Source organism: Denticeps clupeoides, chromosome 6 (assembly GCF_900700375.1).
Source record: "Denticeps clupeoides chromosome 6, fDenClu1.1, whole genome shotgun sequence".
Classification (NCBI taxonomy): Eukaryota; Metazoa; Chordata; class Actinopteri; order Clupeiformes; family Denticipitidae; genus Denticeps; species Denticeps clupeoides.
The window spans coordinates 16,245,650-16,259,061 of NC_041712.1; the positions used below are offsets into that span (position 1 = coordinate 16,245,650).

The window sequence follows — 13,412 nt, forward strand, 5'->3', positions numbered from 1 at the left end:
AGTTTTATTGCACAGGCTGTCACACATCCAATAAAGAGATCTGCCTGTGTGTGCCTGAAGACTGGAATGCTTCAACCTCTGTGTGAGGTAAGCCATGTTAAATTGCTTTCTAATAGAGTTGTAGCTTCCCCTCCAGTTTTTACAGGGGATTTCAAAGCTTCAAAGGTTTCCTGAGTCAATAGAATATGTTACCAAATTTAGATGTAAGGAGGCAGAGCCTTGGATTTAGCATGGAAGCGGAGATGTGAAATCAACATGAATAAACATGAGTAAACATTATGGTTTTCATATTATATTGATGTCTTAAATTTATAACATTGAGTTCATTAATTGTGTCGGCTGTACTAGTTACTCCAGGTATTAATAACTGCATGTAAATGCATATAAGCAGCATTTGCAAATGTATTTATTTTGCTTGCTCCTGTATTTTATTGTACTATAATGCACACTGTGCCACGTAAACCTTTAATTGCACTGCAGTTCCTATAGAATCCAAATACCATTTCTATGAAACCATGATTGTAAAGTGTTATTTGAGGGGCTGGGGGAGCTCACATTACACTAGGCACTTTCAATAGAACCAAGGGTAGTGGAAGATGGACATTGTTGACCTGAAGGACATTGTTGACCTGACACTAGCAAACAATCTGCACACTTAGCATGTAATGTCAGCGTGTTTAAATACATCAAGAAGATCATATATAATAAGTCAAATTATTACCCGCATCGCTCAGGATTATTCAGTTTTATAGCGGTCCTTTACAGCAATGATGCTTGTTCATGCTTATGCCAGACAGATGACTGTCTTGTTGTCAGATTTAGATGTACAACACCATCTGAAATGAAATAGGAGAAGGCAACGCCACCCTGCTGACAAGTAGAATGTGCTTGTGACAAATGTTGAATAAATACGCAGTGCAAAACTGCACTGGTTCAGAACATATTCAGATGTTTGGTTTCATAAGAAAGATCATAAGTGAAACTCAATTTGCTCAGAGTCTAAGGGCTCAGTTGATCCTAAGTGAAACAGTTCTAGCCTACACAGAGCCACAAACGGCAAAATAACAACTGACAAATAGTGTGGAATGCACTTCTAAATTGGCTACTGTTGTCTACGGCAATATGAAAGCGTGCCTTGGCTCAAAGCACCGGAGGATATTCTCTTTGTGCCCAGATGCGTCTCAGGCTTTTAGCATAAACAAACTGGTTACTACACTTGACAATCGGGTGGTGGTGGCCTAGCGGATAAAGAAACAGACCCGTAATGGGAAGGTTGTTCAAATCACCAGGTGCCACTAAGGTGCTACTGAGCAAGATACCTTCCCCACACACTGCTGCCCACTCACTAAGGTGATGGGTTAAATGCAGAGGACACGTTTCGTTGTGTGCACCAAGTGCTGTGCTGCAGTGTATCGCTTCACTTTCAGAAGCTCCAAATAGGAGCTTCTAGCCTTGATTCCCATGCCTATAGATGCAAAAGTAGGTTCTGCAAAAAACAGCTTTTATCAGTTGACATTGTTAATTAGTTGTAAATAACATATATGTTGTGCATGCTTCAGCATAAAAAATCACGAAATGGCAATAAAATAAATATTATTCATCAAAACTACTGAATGCCATGACTATCATCATTAGAGTCAGAACCTCCGAACTACACTAAGTGACCTAGTTAAGGTCATTACTTATTACTTCTGGTATTCTGAGGCATTGTAGAAAAAAAAAAATTAAGTTATATATCTAGAGCTGCATCGTAATACTTGTCAGACACCGCTTTTTGTGTCACTGTTCTCTTGACAGACTCCTTAAGGGAAGTTTTGCAGTGGGTTGTTACCGTGATGCCACACCATGATCTGTGAACAGCTGTCTGCGAGGCAGTCCCAGGGCACATTGGGGCTTTAATTGCTCATTGGGTAATTAATAGAAAGTATTGAGCAACCACATAAAATGTTGGAATTTGCAATATAAATTTCCATCACAAATTAACCAAATCATAATGTTTGATTCACAGCTATAGCCAAAATTTTAGAATCTAGAGCAAAATGTCATAATTGGAAATGCAAATGATGACCTCTTTCAGGCACCGACAATTAGCATGGTATTTCCTCAGTCAACCATTACAAAATATTATATGTGCAAAATTTTTTTTCAAGGCTTTTGGATGCAAAAAACACAGAAAAGGCTTGCCTCCTACATTTTGAATCATCATTCCAGGGCAATTATGCAATTATGGACAGCCAATCATCACCTAGTCTTAACTGGCCACTGCTCACTTGAGTGAAAGTGGGATACTTCTAAGGCCAATCATACATTGGTCTGTTTCAATTTAAACCCTGTTGACATTCACAATGACACTTCATATTCTCTTTTTTGGCAAGTGTCTTGTGTGAAAGTCAGAACGCATCGACAGGGAGTGGGAATGATTCCTGACAGGATGATGGATAGCAGAGAACTTTGGGGCAACATTAAGTTGCTGAATTCTCTAATTCTAACTAACTAAGTTGCTGAATTCTCACAACTGAGTAACTGGGAGCATGACAACCTGGAAATCTGATGCAGATAATCAAGATTTCAATACCGTGGTAGTGAGCTATATGATTGCTTATTATTAAGCAATCATATATCACGTACCTTATTATTTATTAGGTACGTAATTATTGCCATTTCATTTCCAGACAGTAATCTGCTCATGTCCTCCTCTCCATTTTGTGTGGTTATGGTGTGTTGGGCTGGAAAAAAAAAAAAAAAAAAACGACTACATTGCAAGACAACATTAGGTTTTCCTGACTATGTGAAGTACTTACAGTAATTCAACGTATGATGAACTTAGAGACGTCTCCAGCCCAACGGTGGATCCTAGTCAGCCATGATAACAATTGCTATTTGTGGATAATGGGAGTTGGTAGTCATGACCATGTATGCATTCTAATGGAGCAAGTCATAGAAGGCAATCAACCACATAACGTAGCCTTCAGAGATTACAAATAAGTGCTGACTGAATGGGGTTGTGGAGAGAATTGAGGTGGCTCTGGGTTCATTCATCTGATCCATCTGATGGTTTCAAACAGCACAGCCTTCAAATGCCTGCAATGCGAAGAGTGGTGTAGAGCAAATCTCCCAGGGTATCTCCCAGGGTAAAGATCTACAGTTGTGAAAAAAAAAAGGTATTTCAATTGTCTCTAACATTTAAATGTCACAATTCAGAGAGATTATGTCTCATACATATAGGATTTTTACATTTTCATTAAAAGGAGAATGGTAGATAGCCTGCATGCCTTCATTATGTTTAAACTGTCATGAAAATGTCATGTATTTTCTGCTGCTTTTAATCTAACATTAGCCTGATTCTAAAAATTGAACTGTGGCCATTGAATCATGTGAAACTGTTAATCAACAAAACCTACAAAAAACGCAAAACCGGACTTATGATCAGCACAACAAAGTGAAAGGTACTGAAGCGCCTACTGAAGAGTGGGATTCTAAACAGTGGTATCCCGAGGTACCACAAACATTCTATGCACAGGGAAAGGCTGATGTGATTTTAATTACTCATGCTGGCAAAACACCCACCAATGTACATACTGGACAACAGACATTAGTGAGCAAATTACCCATATATCTTCAATTTGAGTTGAAACATTCATTGATGAGTAAATCATGGGTGGATTGCATTCCATGAATAAAATAATCATGAGGAGCAAACATAAGCAAGGTAGAGTGAAAAATGAGAACAAAAGTATGAGCTGCAGCCCCAGAAAAGTCTAAAAGACTGATTCTTTTGTAGGCTGGAAAACAAACTGGACTTTATCAAACAAACTGGAATTTGACTTTAAAGACAGCAATACATTAGAGCAGGTAGAGCAAATATAGGTCAATATATATTTTTAAAGTATTTATTTGAAAGATGCTCAGATTATAAGAACAGAAGAATGTAAGGCTTCCCTTATCATTAATTATTTAAAAATAATAGCTGAATATAGGCCTTTTATTTTACTGAACCTAAAAGATGGGCATAAGCAAAACAAGTTAGTGTGTTAATTCCCAAAGGCTCAAAAGTAGTCTGATTTCTTGACAACAATACATTTTAATTGTACTTAGTGATTGATTATTTCATTTAATGCATAATTGATTTTCTCCTCTTTCTTTTTCTAAAAGGGAAGCTTTTTGGTAACATGACAGCCACTAAATGTCTTGGGAAAATATGGCGATTCTCATCAACTACTGCAGTAATTATGTAAGTTGTATGAATTGGTCATGGCTGCTTTAGAGACAATGAAATGACAATGCTGCTGTGGTTCAATTAATATAAAAAAGGGAGGGGCTTTGCATGCACCAATGCTGCATTAAACCAAAATAATTATTTGAAATTTTTTTGCAGAGGTGACGAGTTAAATCCTGGACAGCACTGGGTGAAATCTAAATCTCAAGGACAAACCTATTGTTGTTTTTTTTATTGACATTCCAACATATGTTCACTCACAGGCTGCTTACAGTCTATCTTATTATTAGCGATAAAACTTAAGAACCAACTGGAAAGGAGTATTGTTAAAAAAGAAGAAGAAGAAGAAGCTCTCTCAGCTTCTCTGAGTTAGTGAAGTCACTGCAGTGAGACAAACTAAACAGTGTGTCATGCTGTCCTCTAGCCTGGAGCAGATCCTGACTCTTCTCATAAATATAGCTGTACAGTTTGTGGAGATTAGTCTGAGTTATCTCTGCTTCTCCTTGACCAATGAACAATGCACATTAACGGACAAAATGCAACAAAAAGTACTTTGAAAAAAATGTGTTCTATTCATAGTCGGGGTATTCTGCTTTCAGTGAATTAGAGCTGACAGATAAACATGTTCCACCTCTGCAGACATCATCGCCGCAGTGTGTCCTCCTACACGAACAAATCTGCTGGAAAACATGCGTCAACACAAGAATAGGTATGCAAAGATACATGCTGTTGTAGGATTTCCCTAGTTAAATGACAACCCCCCCAAATAAATACATAAATAAATATTTAGATAGATAAATGAATGTGTTTGTAGGAGTGTATAGGAGGATACACACACTGTGTGGTTTTCATAGTTTTGATGCCTTCAGAGAGAATCAAACTTTTCTTTATCGGATTTTAGCACATTTTTGGTAATATTACCAGACTGAAACCAAAGACACCAGAGCTGTTAACAGTTTATTAACATATAAAACATGCCTCAGACATCCCAACCTGCAAAACCTGAAATGTGTTTTATATTTATATATATTTTTGGCACTCTCCTTCTGCTACGACCAAGCCATTTTTGCAAGTTTTGGAATTAATCTGTTGTAAACCTTGACCAGCGTTTATTGCATGAAAAATTATCCCATGCCTATTTCATAACGAGAAAATTTGTACATACCATCCCTTCCATCATACAATCAACATTTAACCAATTGCAGTAATTTGTCTTAAGACTAATTATGCACATAAATGCTACGCATATTCACAAAATAAAAAACATGTCCTATTAGCAAAATACCAAGCTGTAACACTTTTATAACTGTGGCTTTTCAATAGACCTATCAAATTCATCCATATAATTATCATGTCCTTACAGTGTGAGTACAGATGCTAAATTGCTGGATGGAGCACTCAAATTTCACACGGGTTGCAACACTTTGCTCTCTGAAAGCGACAGAGAGAGAGAGAAAAAAAGCTTAATCGCTTAGGAATTGCATTTAGCGAATCAAAACCTGCTACTAATTTTAGTCTGTGGACTTCACTGGACAAATTAGTGAGAACGAATGGAATTTGTCAAAATTGTGATCTTGAATTGAGCTCTTAGTCTAGAACATCAAATCCTGTACAGAATCTGAACAGAACAGATGCATGTTTAAAAGATATGTAATTGTACGTTTGCGCCCCTTCATATCAGTCTACTTTTAAACAATAAAGAAAGCTATAAAAAAGACATGTGGCTATAGAAATCAGCCATTTGACTACTGCGCACAATCCCTGAATTGTTCGTGAAAGTATAATATTGCTAAAACCCCTCTGTTAATAAAGTGATGCATGTAATTGAGTCCTCTGATGAGTTGCATAATTTAGAAGGATTTTAGACAGGATTTTTCAGAACCTCGGTGGTATTAAGCATTTTCGCAGTGGTGACTCTACTCTAATGTCACCTAGAAATTTTGTTTACGGTGGAACTGTGGAATATATATATGTGTGTGTGCGTGTGTGTGTGTGTGTGTGTTTGTGACTCAAGAAGCATTTTAGTGTTAATCAGTCTGACTCAACATACTCCAGGGTAGAGAACAAGGACTAAGGGTGTTATTTTGCATAAGCGGTTACTTATATATTTCACTTATCATCTGCAGGCAGTTGAAATTAGGACTCCAGAGTGCTGTTACCATACTCGCTTGCCTCAGACAAGTTTGAACAGAGTCAGTGCAGACTCTTGTTTTCACGCACAGCAATGCATTTTATGATCTGAATCTTCTGTAGATATTAGATGCTTGATTTTCCATGTCCAACCCCTCTGTGTGCATCCCGGGTTTTTAGCTCGATTATGACATCACTGTGGAAACTGAACATTTTATTAATTACTTTTTAAATGCATAATCTGAGATCATGATGATGGTGAAATTAAAATTTGCATTAAAATACGACAAATTATTATTATTAGAGTAGTGGCATGTTGTAGTAAATCCCCCGTGCATTTGTGTCCAGGCACTACATAGAGTGTGACCTTTCTGTTAAAGCATCGCAGAGCGCTCTCAATCAGCCGCTTTTTGACCCACTGTTGCCACAGCAACAGCGCAGCTCTTTCATTGGCCTGTTTACTAAACTCATGTGTTTAGCTGACAGCACAGGTAGTACCATAATAATAAATGCAGTAAAAATAAAAATAATAAATGCCGGACTATGACAAATCGAAAATGACGATTATTAATTAGTGATTTTACGCAGTATTGTGGTCAAGACTGTTAGAGAAGATGCACAGGAGATAAATGTTTTTTTTTAAATATCTGTGTGCAGAACACTTCACTATATTATAAAAGATTTATAAAAGAATGTGTCAAAAATCTTCCTCCCCCAAGCAGTGGTTTACAATCTGTTCTGAAGTGTATTTACCTTCACAGGCTGGGAAATTTGGTTCCCTCAGCCAGCGGGGAGCAGGGGTTCTGTGACATGTCTGGCATAAAAAGCAGTTCACCTTGTGACTAAAGAAGGTATCAGAAATCCTACGCTTTTCCGATTAAGCGAATTGTGTCCTCCACTGTACAGTCAGAGTGTTCAGAGTGAGCGAAAAAAATTTCACCAGATACTTGATGCAACCCCCTGAAGCAGACACAAGGTCTACACAGACTGGGGACTAATTTAATTAGAGATTCCTTTCGGATAAAATAATATCTGATCTACAATGGAAGATTCTGATATCGACAATGAAACTGTACACTAGGGCCAGTGGAGTTCAAATTTATCCACAAGTCAAAACGTCATGGTTTTTCTTTTTTCAAAGATTTTCTGTTTCTGAAAAAAATAAATATCAAACTTAAAAATAGCTAAATAAATAGCTAAATAAATAAAAAGTCCACTTTACCAGGCAATGCATAGAAACAACTGGGCAAATGTCCTGAAAACATTAGCAGAAATGATAGCTAAGCAGAACCATTCTGCTCCTTCGTTTCAATTCCAGCGGCCAACAGATTGAGTCCAAAAGAACCAGTCTGTCCCCATTAAATGCACCTGGTACGCCGAGGCCAGCTGGAAGCTCTGGGAGCAGCCAGGGAAGTATAGTATCTGCCCAGGGATGGGTGAATGTGCTGAGTACACTATCCTCAAACGACACTCTGGCTGGCTGACCCCGGCCCTGTCACCAGCGCTGGGCCACACCTGGCCACCCTCAGCTGCACTGCATCTGACTGGAGAGGCAGTCAGGCAGCGTCCCATCTAAAGCAAACTGAGACGGGTTACATCCGAAGGCCTGCCCAAACCTCAAGGCCAGGCTGACCCCTACGAGAGCCAGCAGACAGATTTCCTCTCTGCATGAATACTCAAACGGGCATCAGTCCCCAGGGCTTGTTTCCAGCAGGTGGAACGGCATATGGGTGCTGGACCATAGTGTGCGGCATCACCACTTTTATGAGGCCTCAGAAACAACCGGCATGCCTCCTACGTGAAAAAAGTTATCAACATGCTTTTAGACCACAAAAGCTGAGCAAATCCACTGGGGAATCATTGAGGCCAAAATTCATATTGACACTCAAACCATTGTAATACAGTTCTTCTTAATCTACTGTAAATTGTAAAGAAAAAAAAAACTAATAAAGGATAATCTTATCTTATCTTAGTGCGGATCAAACTGTGCAATTGTGCTTTAGAACTTTAATTTGAATAAAATCATGATTTACCAAATGATGATTAATTTCAACTTGCAGAACAGTTTATCAGACACATAAGAACTGTACTTTCTGATAACAGCTTTAAGATATCAAAAATCTGACAACCTGAATAAAATGCATTGCATTTCTACAATTACCATTCTTTATATGATGACATACTGTTAACCTTTTAGGAGGATTAAGGTTTACTTTCATTATCTGTGCCTTTATTGTCATGACCTGACAAGGACAAGATACAATAGGCACACATTTATACTACTACAATACTACAAATGCATACAATCAGGGCAATCGGGAACACAACATTGACTAAGCGAAACTCTGACTATACCGAACCACTGAGACAGAGCCCCCCCTCGAAGTCAGATCATGACATCTAGCTATGATAATAAAAATAAGTAAAATAACTTTCATTTAGCCAGATTTCTAGACAAATACATTTAAAAAATAACTTCAACAGGGAAAAAAATTCAACTTCATGAAAAAGGTAATCATTGCATTAAATCATTGCTGTTGTTTCAGTCACAATAAATATATACATTTAAAAATTCATAAGGCCTTGTGAACAGTCTAGTTTAGGTTATTAGCATCATGATAAGTGTTTTAGCAGAAAGGAAAGTTTAATTCATTTTATTTTATTTTTCTATATCAATATTAAGCAAAACAAAATATAAACAGTGTGGAACGTATGTATATGTATTTCTACATTTCAATGCAGCACGTATCATGAACGTTTAATAGCACACCATCAAAGAATCATCTATCTTTCTGTATATCTGTCTATCAATGAATGATTTTAATGAAATAATCTGCTGCCTGTAGTCATGACCATGATGCCCCACAGCTGAATCCCACTCAGACTTCAATAACTGATCAGATTCATGACCTATAATCTGCACCTTCTCCCCAGCTTTTAATGCTTGATTCAGGTCATCACCTACTTATTAAAGCCTTTATGGGTATAATCAACTGTGTTTCAGCAGTTGGTGTGGAATGTAAAACTCTGCAGTTAGTGTTTGCCCCCCAGGAATGGAATTGAAGAACCTTGCCCTGCTGTGATTCTGTTCTCTTGAAGGTTTTTTTTTCTTTTCTGTTCTTGTTCATTATTTCTATAACAAGACCAATAATGAGGGAATGTCTCTGATTGGGCATGCTGACTTCAGTGTCTAGATCCTAACCTTTCTCATTATCAAATAAAAGGCAAAAACTGATCCAGCAATCCCACTTCCTCATTCTTCCCAAATGGAAGCTGTGATAATTAAACAGCCGTCTGTACTGTGCTTCATATGCCACAGTCGGTTGAAGTACCATTAAGGTCAGCTTCCGTGTGAGCAGGAAAAAAATTGGCCTCTCTCATTAATCAGATGCTGCTGGTCCTTCAATTAATAAATGGATAAAAGGGGGGGGGTCAGAGGAAAGCTCTGTTACAATGCCCCAATGCCTCAGTACCCAGGAGTGGCACTGTCATCAATCATCCTACTACAGGTTCCACTGATTACCATCTCAAAGGTATAATGTTGTTGATCAGCATTAATTGCATAATTATCCACTTCATTAAAGAGTATGACATTGCAATACTGTAAATTGGTTCAAAGAGATTTGTGGTGATCATGCTTTTTTTAACCTTAATGAAAGTAGAATTAATGTGGCTTTCTGGCTGAAGATCATCTTGGGAGCACTCACTGTCATGCTAATGTTAATGGTATTACATAAAGCTGCCTGTATTTTTATTTATTTATTCATCCTATTTTATCTTGGCAACTCATTTTATGGTAAATAATCATAATACACATAATAAGTAACCATACTCATACCGATTGTTAACATGGTAAAATAAAATTCTATAGATAGATGGATGGATAGTCTGTTGACTGAAGGTCACATCACACGATTTATACCATTTTCAAGCTCATCAACCATTCAGTGACACTTATATCATGGACACCATCATCCTAGAAGATATCCCTCCCATCAGGATAGATGGGAATAAGTCATCATAAAGGTGATCACTCACCATTACTTTCTATTGATTTACACTGACCTTTCCAGGGACCCTACAAGGAATATCTCCAATAATTTAATTATGTTTTTCTATTAACCTGTCACCCGTTGCACATGGCCAAAGGTGAAATAACACAAACCCTACCTTGCACGATGATGTGCACAGACGTTGTTCTTGGCTTGCTGCTGGTCTGAACTGCACAAATGTACTGGCCTTCGTCTGTCATATCCACATTTTCGATCTTGATGGAAAATTCCTCTTGGTTGAGTGTCACCAGGCTGACCCGGGGATCCACTGACCATTTGTCCTCTCCGGCATACAATATACTCGATCTGTTCAGCCAGGCAGTGTGTGTCACAAAATCGCCCTGGGCACAACTGTGGGAAAAAGAAGCCAATTTATTTTGGTTACAAGCAGCATAACCATGTAAAGCACTTGGTCTGCTCTGAGTTAAGATGAAGTAGGGAAATTCATTGAAGTTCTGAAAATAACGATGGCCCACAAGTTGAAAAGACATGAATCATCTGCGCTACGTTTGCCAATGAAACAATTTGTGGTACATTTGCCCATGTAAGTATGCAAACTGTAAATAAAAAGTTGCTTTTTTCAATTAGCAGAAACATATTACAGAATGATGGGGAGGGAATGGGGGGAAATTATCTACATTATGTAAGAATAAAAGCACAGCTGTGAGAATGTGAGTTCAGTCAAAGAAGCATTTAATCAGCTATTTGCAAAATGGCCATATTATCTATTCTCTCACAAAGCGCCAGGAAATAAATAAATAAATAAAATAAATACATCCATACATATAAAAAAGTGCTTTGGATGCACATAAGCATAAAGTTTATTGATTAAGTGCACAGCCATTTTATATTACGCTGTTTATGACTGAAGCTTGCAAGATGTCCTTCCTGACTTTAGCCCTAATTGCCTCAGCTCAGTTAGCACTTAAGACAGCAGCCCAATTACAGTAATATATGTGAACAATCCAAAATTCAAATGATGTGGGGGCCAGAGTCTGGCACAATGACTCCGTTTGATTTATATTTAAACGATCGTTAAATTTACCCAGGCCGGGCAAAGAATAACCTGAATCAGAAATTATCCCCATTTTTCAGAACGTGCCGCATGCCAGCCATGCTCTCATTATGCGAGACTACAGCACTGCGAGGGCCAATGCGGAAAGCACAAGAAGCAGTACACTGGGGTAAACGTGACTCGTTGTACTTTTCTTTGCCTGGCAGAGGGAGAGTCAAGGGTATGTGCTGTCTGGGGGATAGGCACAAAAAACTGTGTCCCCGTACGAAGCGTAATGGGCACAATGAGAATTGAAGTCATTGAGGATCAGTTGGTGGCCCACTGGGATAGTTTGCGATGCAATGGAAAGACACAAGTAGAAAAAAAAAATTATTAATAAAAATTGGAGCGTTTTGGGGAACGTTTAAGTGTTGCTCTATTTTTATTTCTGTTTAGGATTTCAGAAACAAGTATTCATCATGTATCCTCATCCACTCTGACAAATGTGTCCCATGGCGAATGTAACCAAGAGGCTGTTCAAGGATTTGTTGCCTGTAATAACTATAGAAAGACACATGGCTGGGTGAAAAATGTGCAAGGTTGCACTGGGATATTGCACATTAGTGGACTCTCGAGGGTATTGAAACTAGCCCAAACAATGAACACACACAAACTGAGGAAACATTTTCTTCATAATTGAGCAAAACTCCTGAGAAAGTAGTTAGAGATATATAAATAATTGAATAAATGCATACATGAATCTGGCTTGCATGATAATTATTCACAGTCAATTATTCACAGACTTAAAAACTGTCCAGTGAAATAAAAAAAAAAAAATTAAATTTAAGTGCCACAGTTGATGGCGGCAAGCAGTGACAATTTGTCTACTTAATAACATTGCATGTTGGAAAATTAGCTGTGCATGCTTACTGCGTTGTACACCACAGACTTTTGATCCTTTTCAAAACGTCTTTCAATCACGCTTTCAAAAATGCTGCCAATGGGGGAGCACTTTGCAATAAACGATTAGGCCCCTAACGATGTGCACTTTAGCTGCTAGAAATTAGTCGCCCTTCTCTTTTGTACTGCTTTCATTGTGACGATAGAGGAAATAACTGTGGTTGGTGAGAAGTTAAAACTCTTAAACAAATGAAGCTAAAAGTTTTTACTGCCAGCAGGTAATTTTTAATTAAGAGGTTTTTTTTTGAGCCACAAAATGGCTCATTTTATTGCCAACAGCTTTAGTACTAATGTTTCAGCGCAAAATGAAACTTTGAAAAAGTCTTTTTGCAAAGACATAAGTGTTGTCGCCTTGTCATATGAGCTTCACCGGTGACTAATAATGGATGAATGAGGTCTCAGGTGTGTATAAAAGAACCCCAGTACACTAGACCTTCACATCAACTGCAACTAGACCTCTGCAAACATGCCTAAGATTCACCCTGAGACTAAAGTGTTGATTATCAAGAGGCTGAAGACCAGATCCACTGATGTGGCAGACAACTTCAATGTGTCTCATCATCAAGTACAGAGTATAAAAAAAGATTTGAAGAGACTGGAGGCGTTTTTGACAAGCCCAGGTCATGCACACTTCGCAAGACAACTGCTCGGGAGGACCTGGTCATCTGAAGTCCCTGTGTCAACCAGAACAGTTTGTCGTATTCTGTCTAGAAATGGCCTCAATGGTCGAATCAGTGCCCAGAAGCCAGCACTAAACAAAAGACAATTGAAAAACAATGTGGCATTGCCAAGGTTGAATACTGGAAAAGAGGCAGAAGGTGGATTTTTCAGATAAATCTTTAAATTACATAAATTACACCACAGTTGCTGCAAATATTTCAAGAGACCACCTGGAGCCTGCATGGATCCGAGATTCACCCAGAAAACACTGAAGTTTGGTGGCAGAAATCATGATCTGGGGCTACATCCAGTATGGGGGGGTGTGAGAGATCTGCAGGGCGGAAGGCAACATCAATAGTCTGAAATACCAAAAAATCTTGGTATATATACCAAAAAAGCT

General features: G+C 38.2%; 1 protein-coding gene across 7 annotated transcripts in view; it reads right to left on the minus strand.

The window, feature by feature from the left end:
• Positions 1-13,412, minus strand: part of ntm (neurotrimin) — a 217,095-nt gene that overhangs the window by 20,782 nt on the left and 182,901 nt on the right. For all 7 annotated transcript variants that reach the window (XM_028983216.1, XM_028983214.1, XM_028983215.1 and 4 more), the window contains one exon: positions 10,517-10,749. In XM_028983216.1, the coding sequence (XP_028839049.1) occupies positions 10,517-10,749 (233 nt within the window). The remainder of the gene's footprint in view (positions 1-10,516; positions 10,750-13,412) is intronic.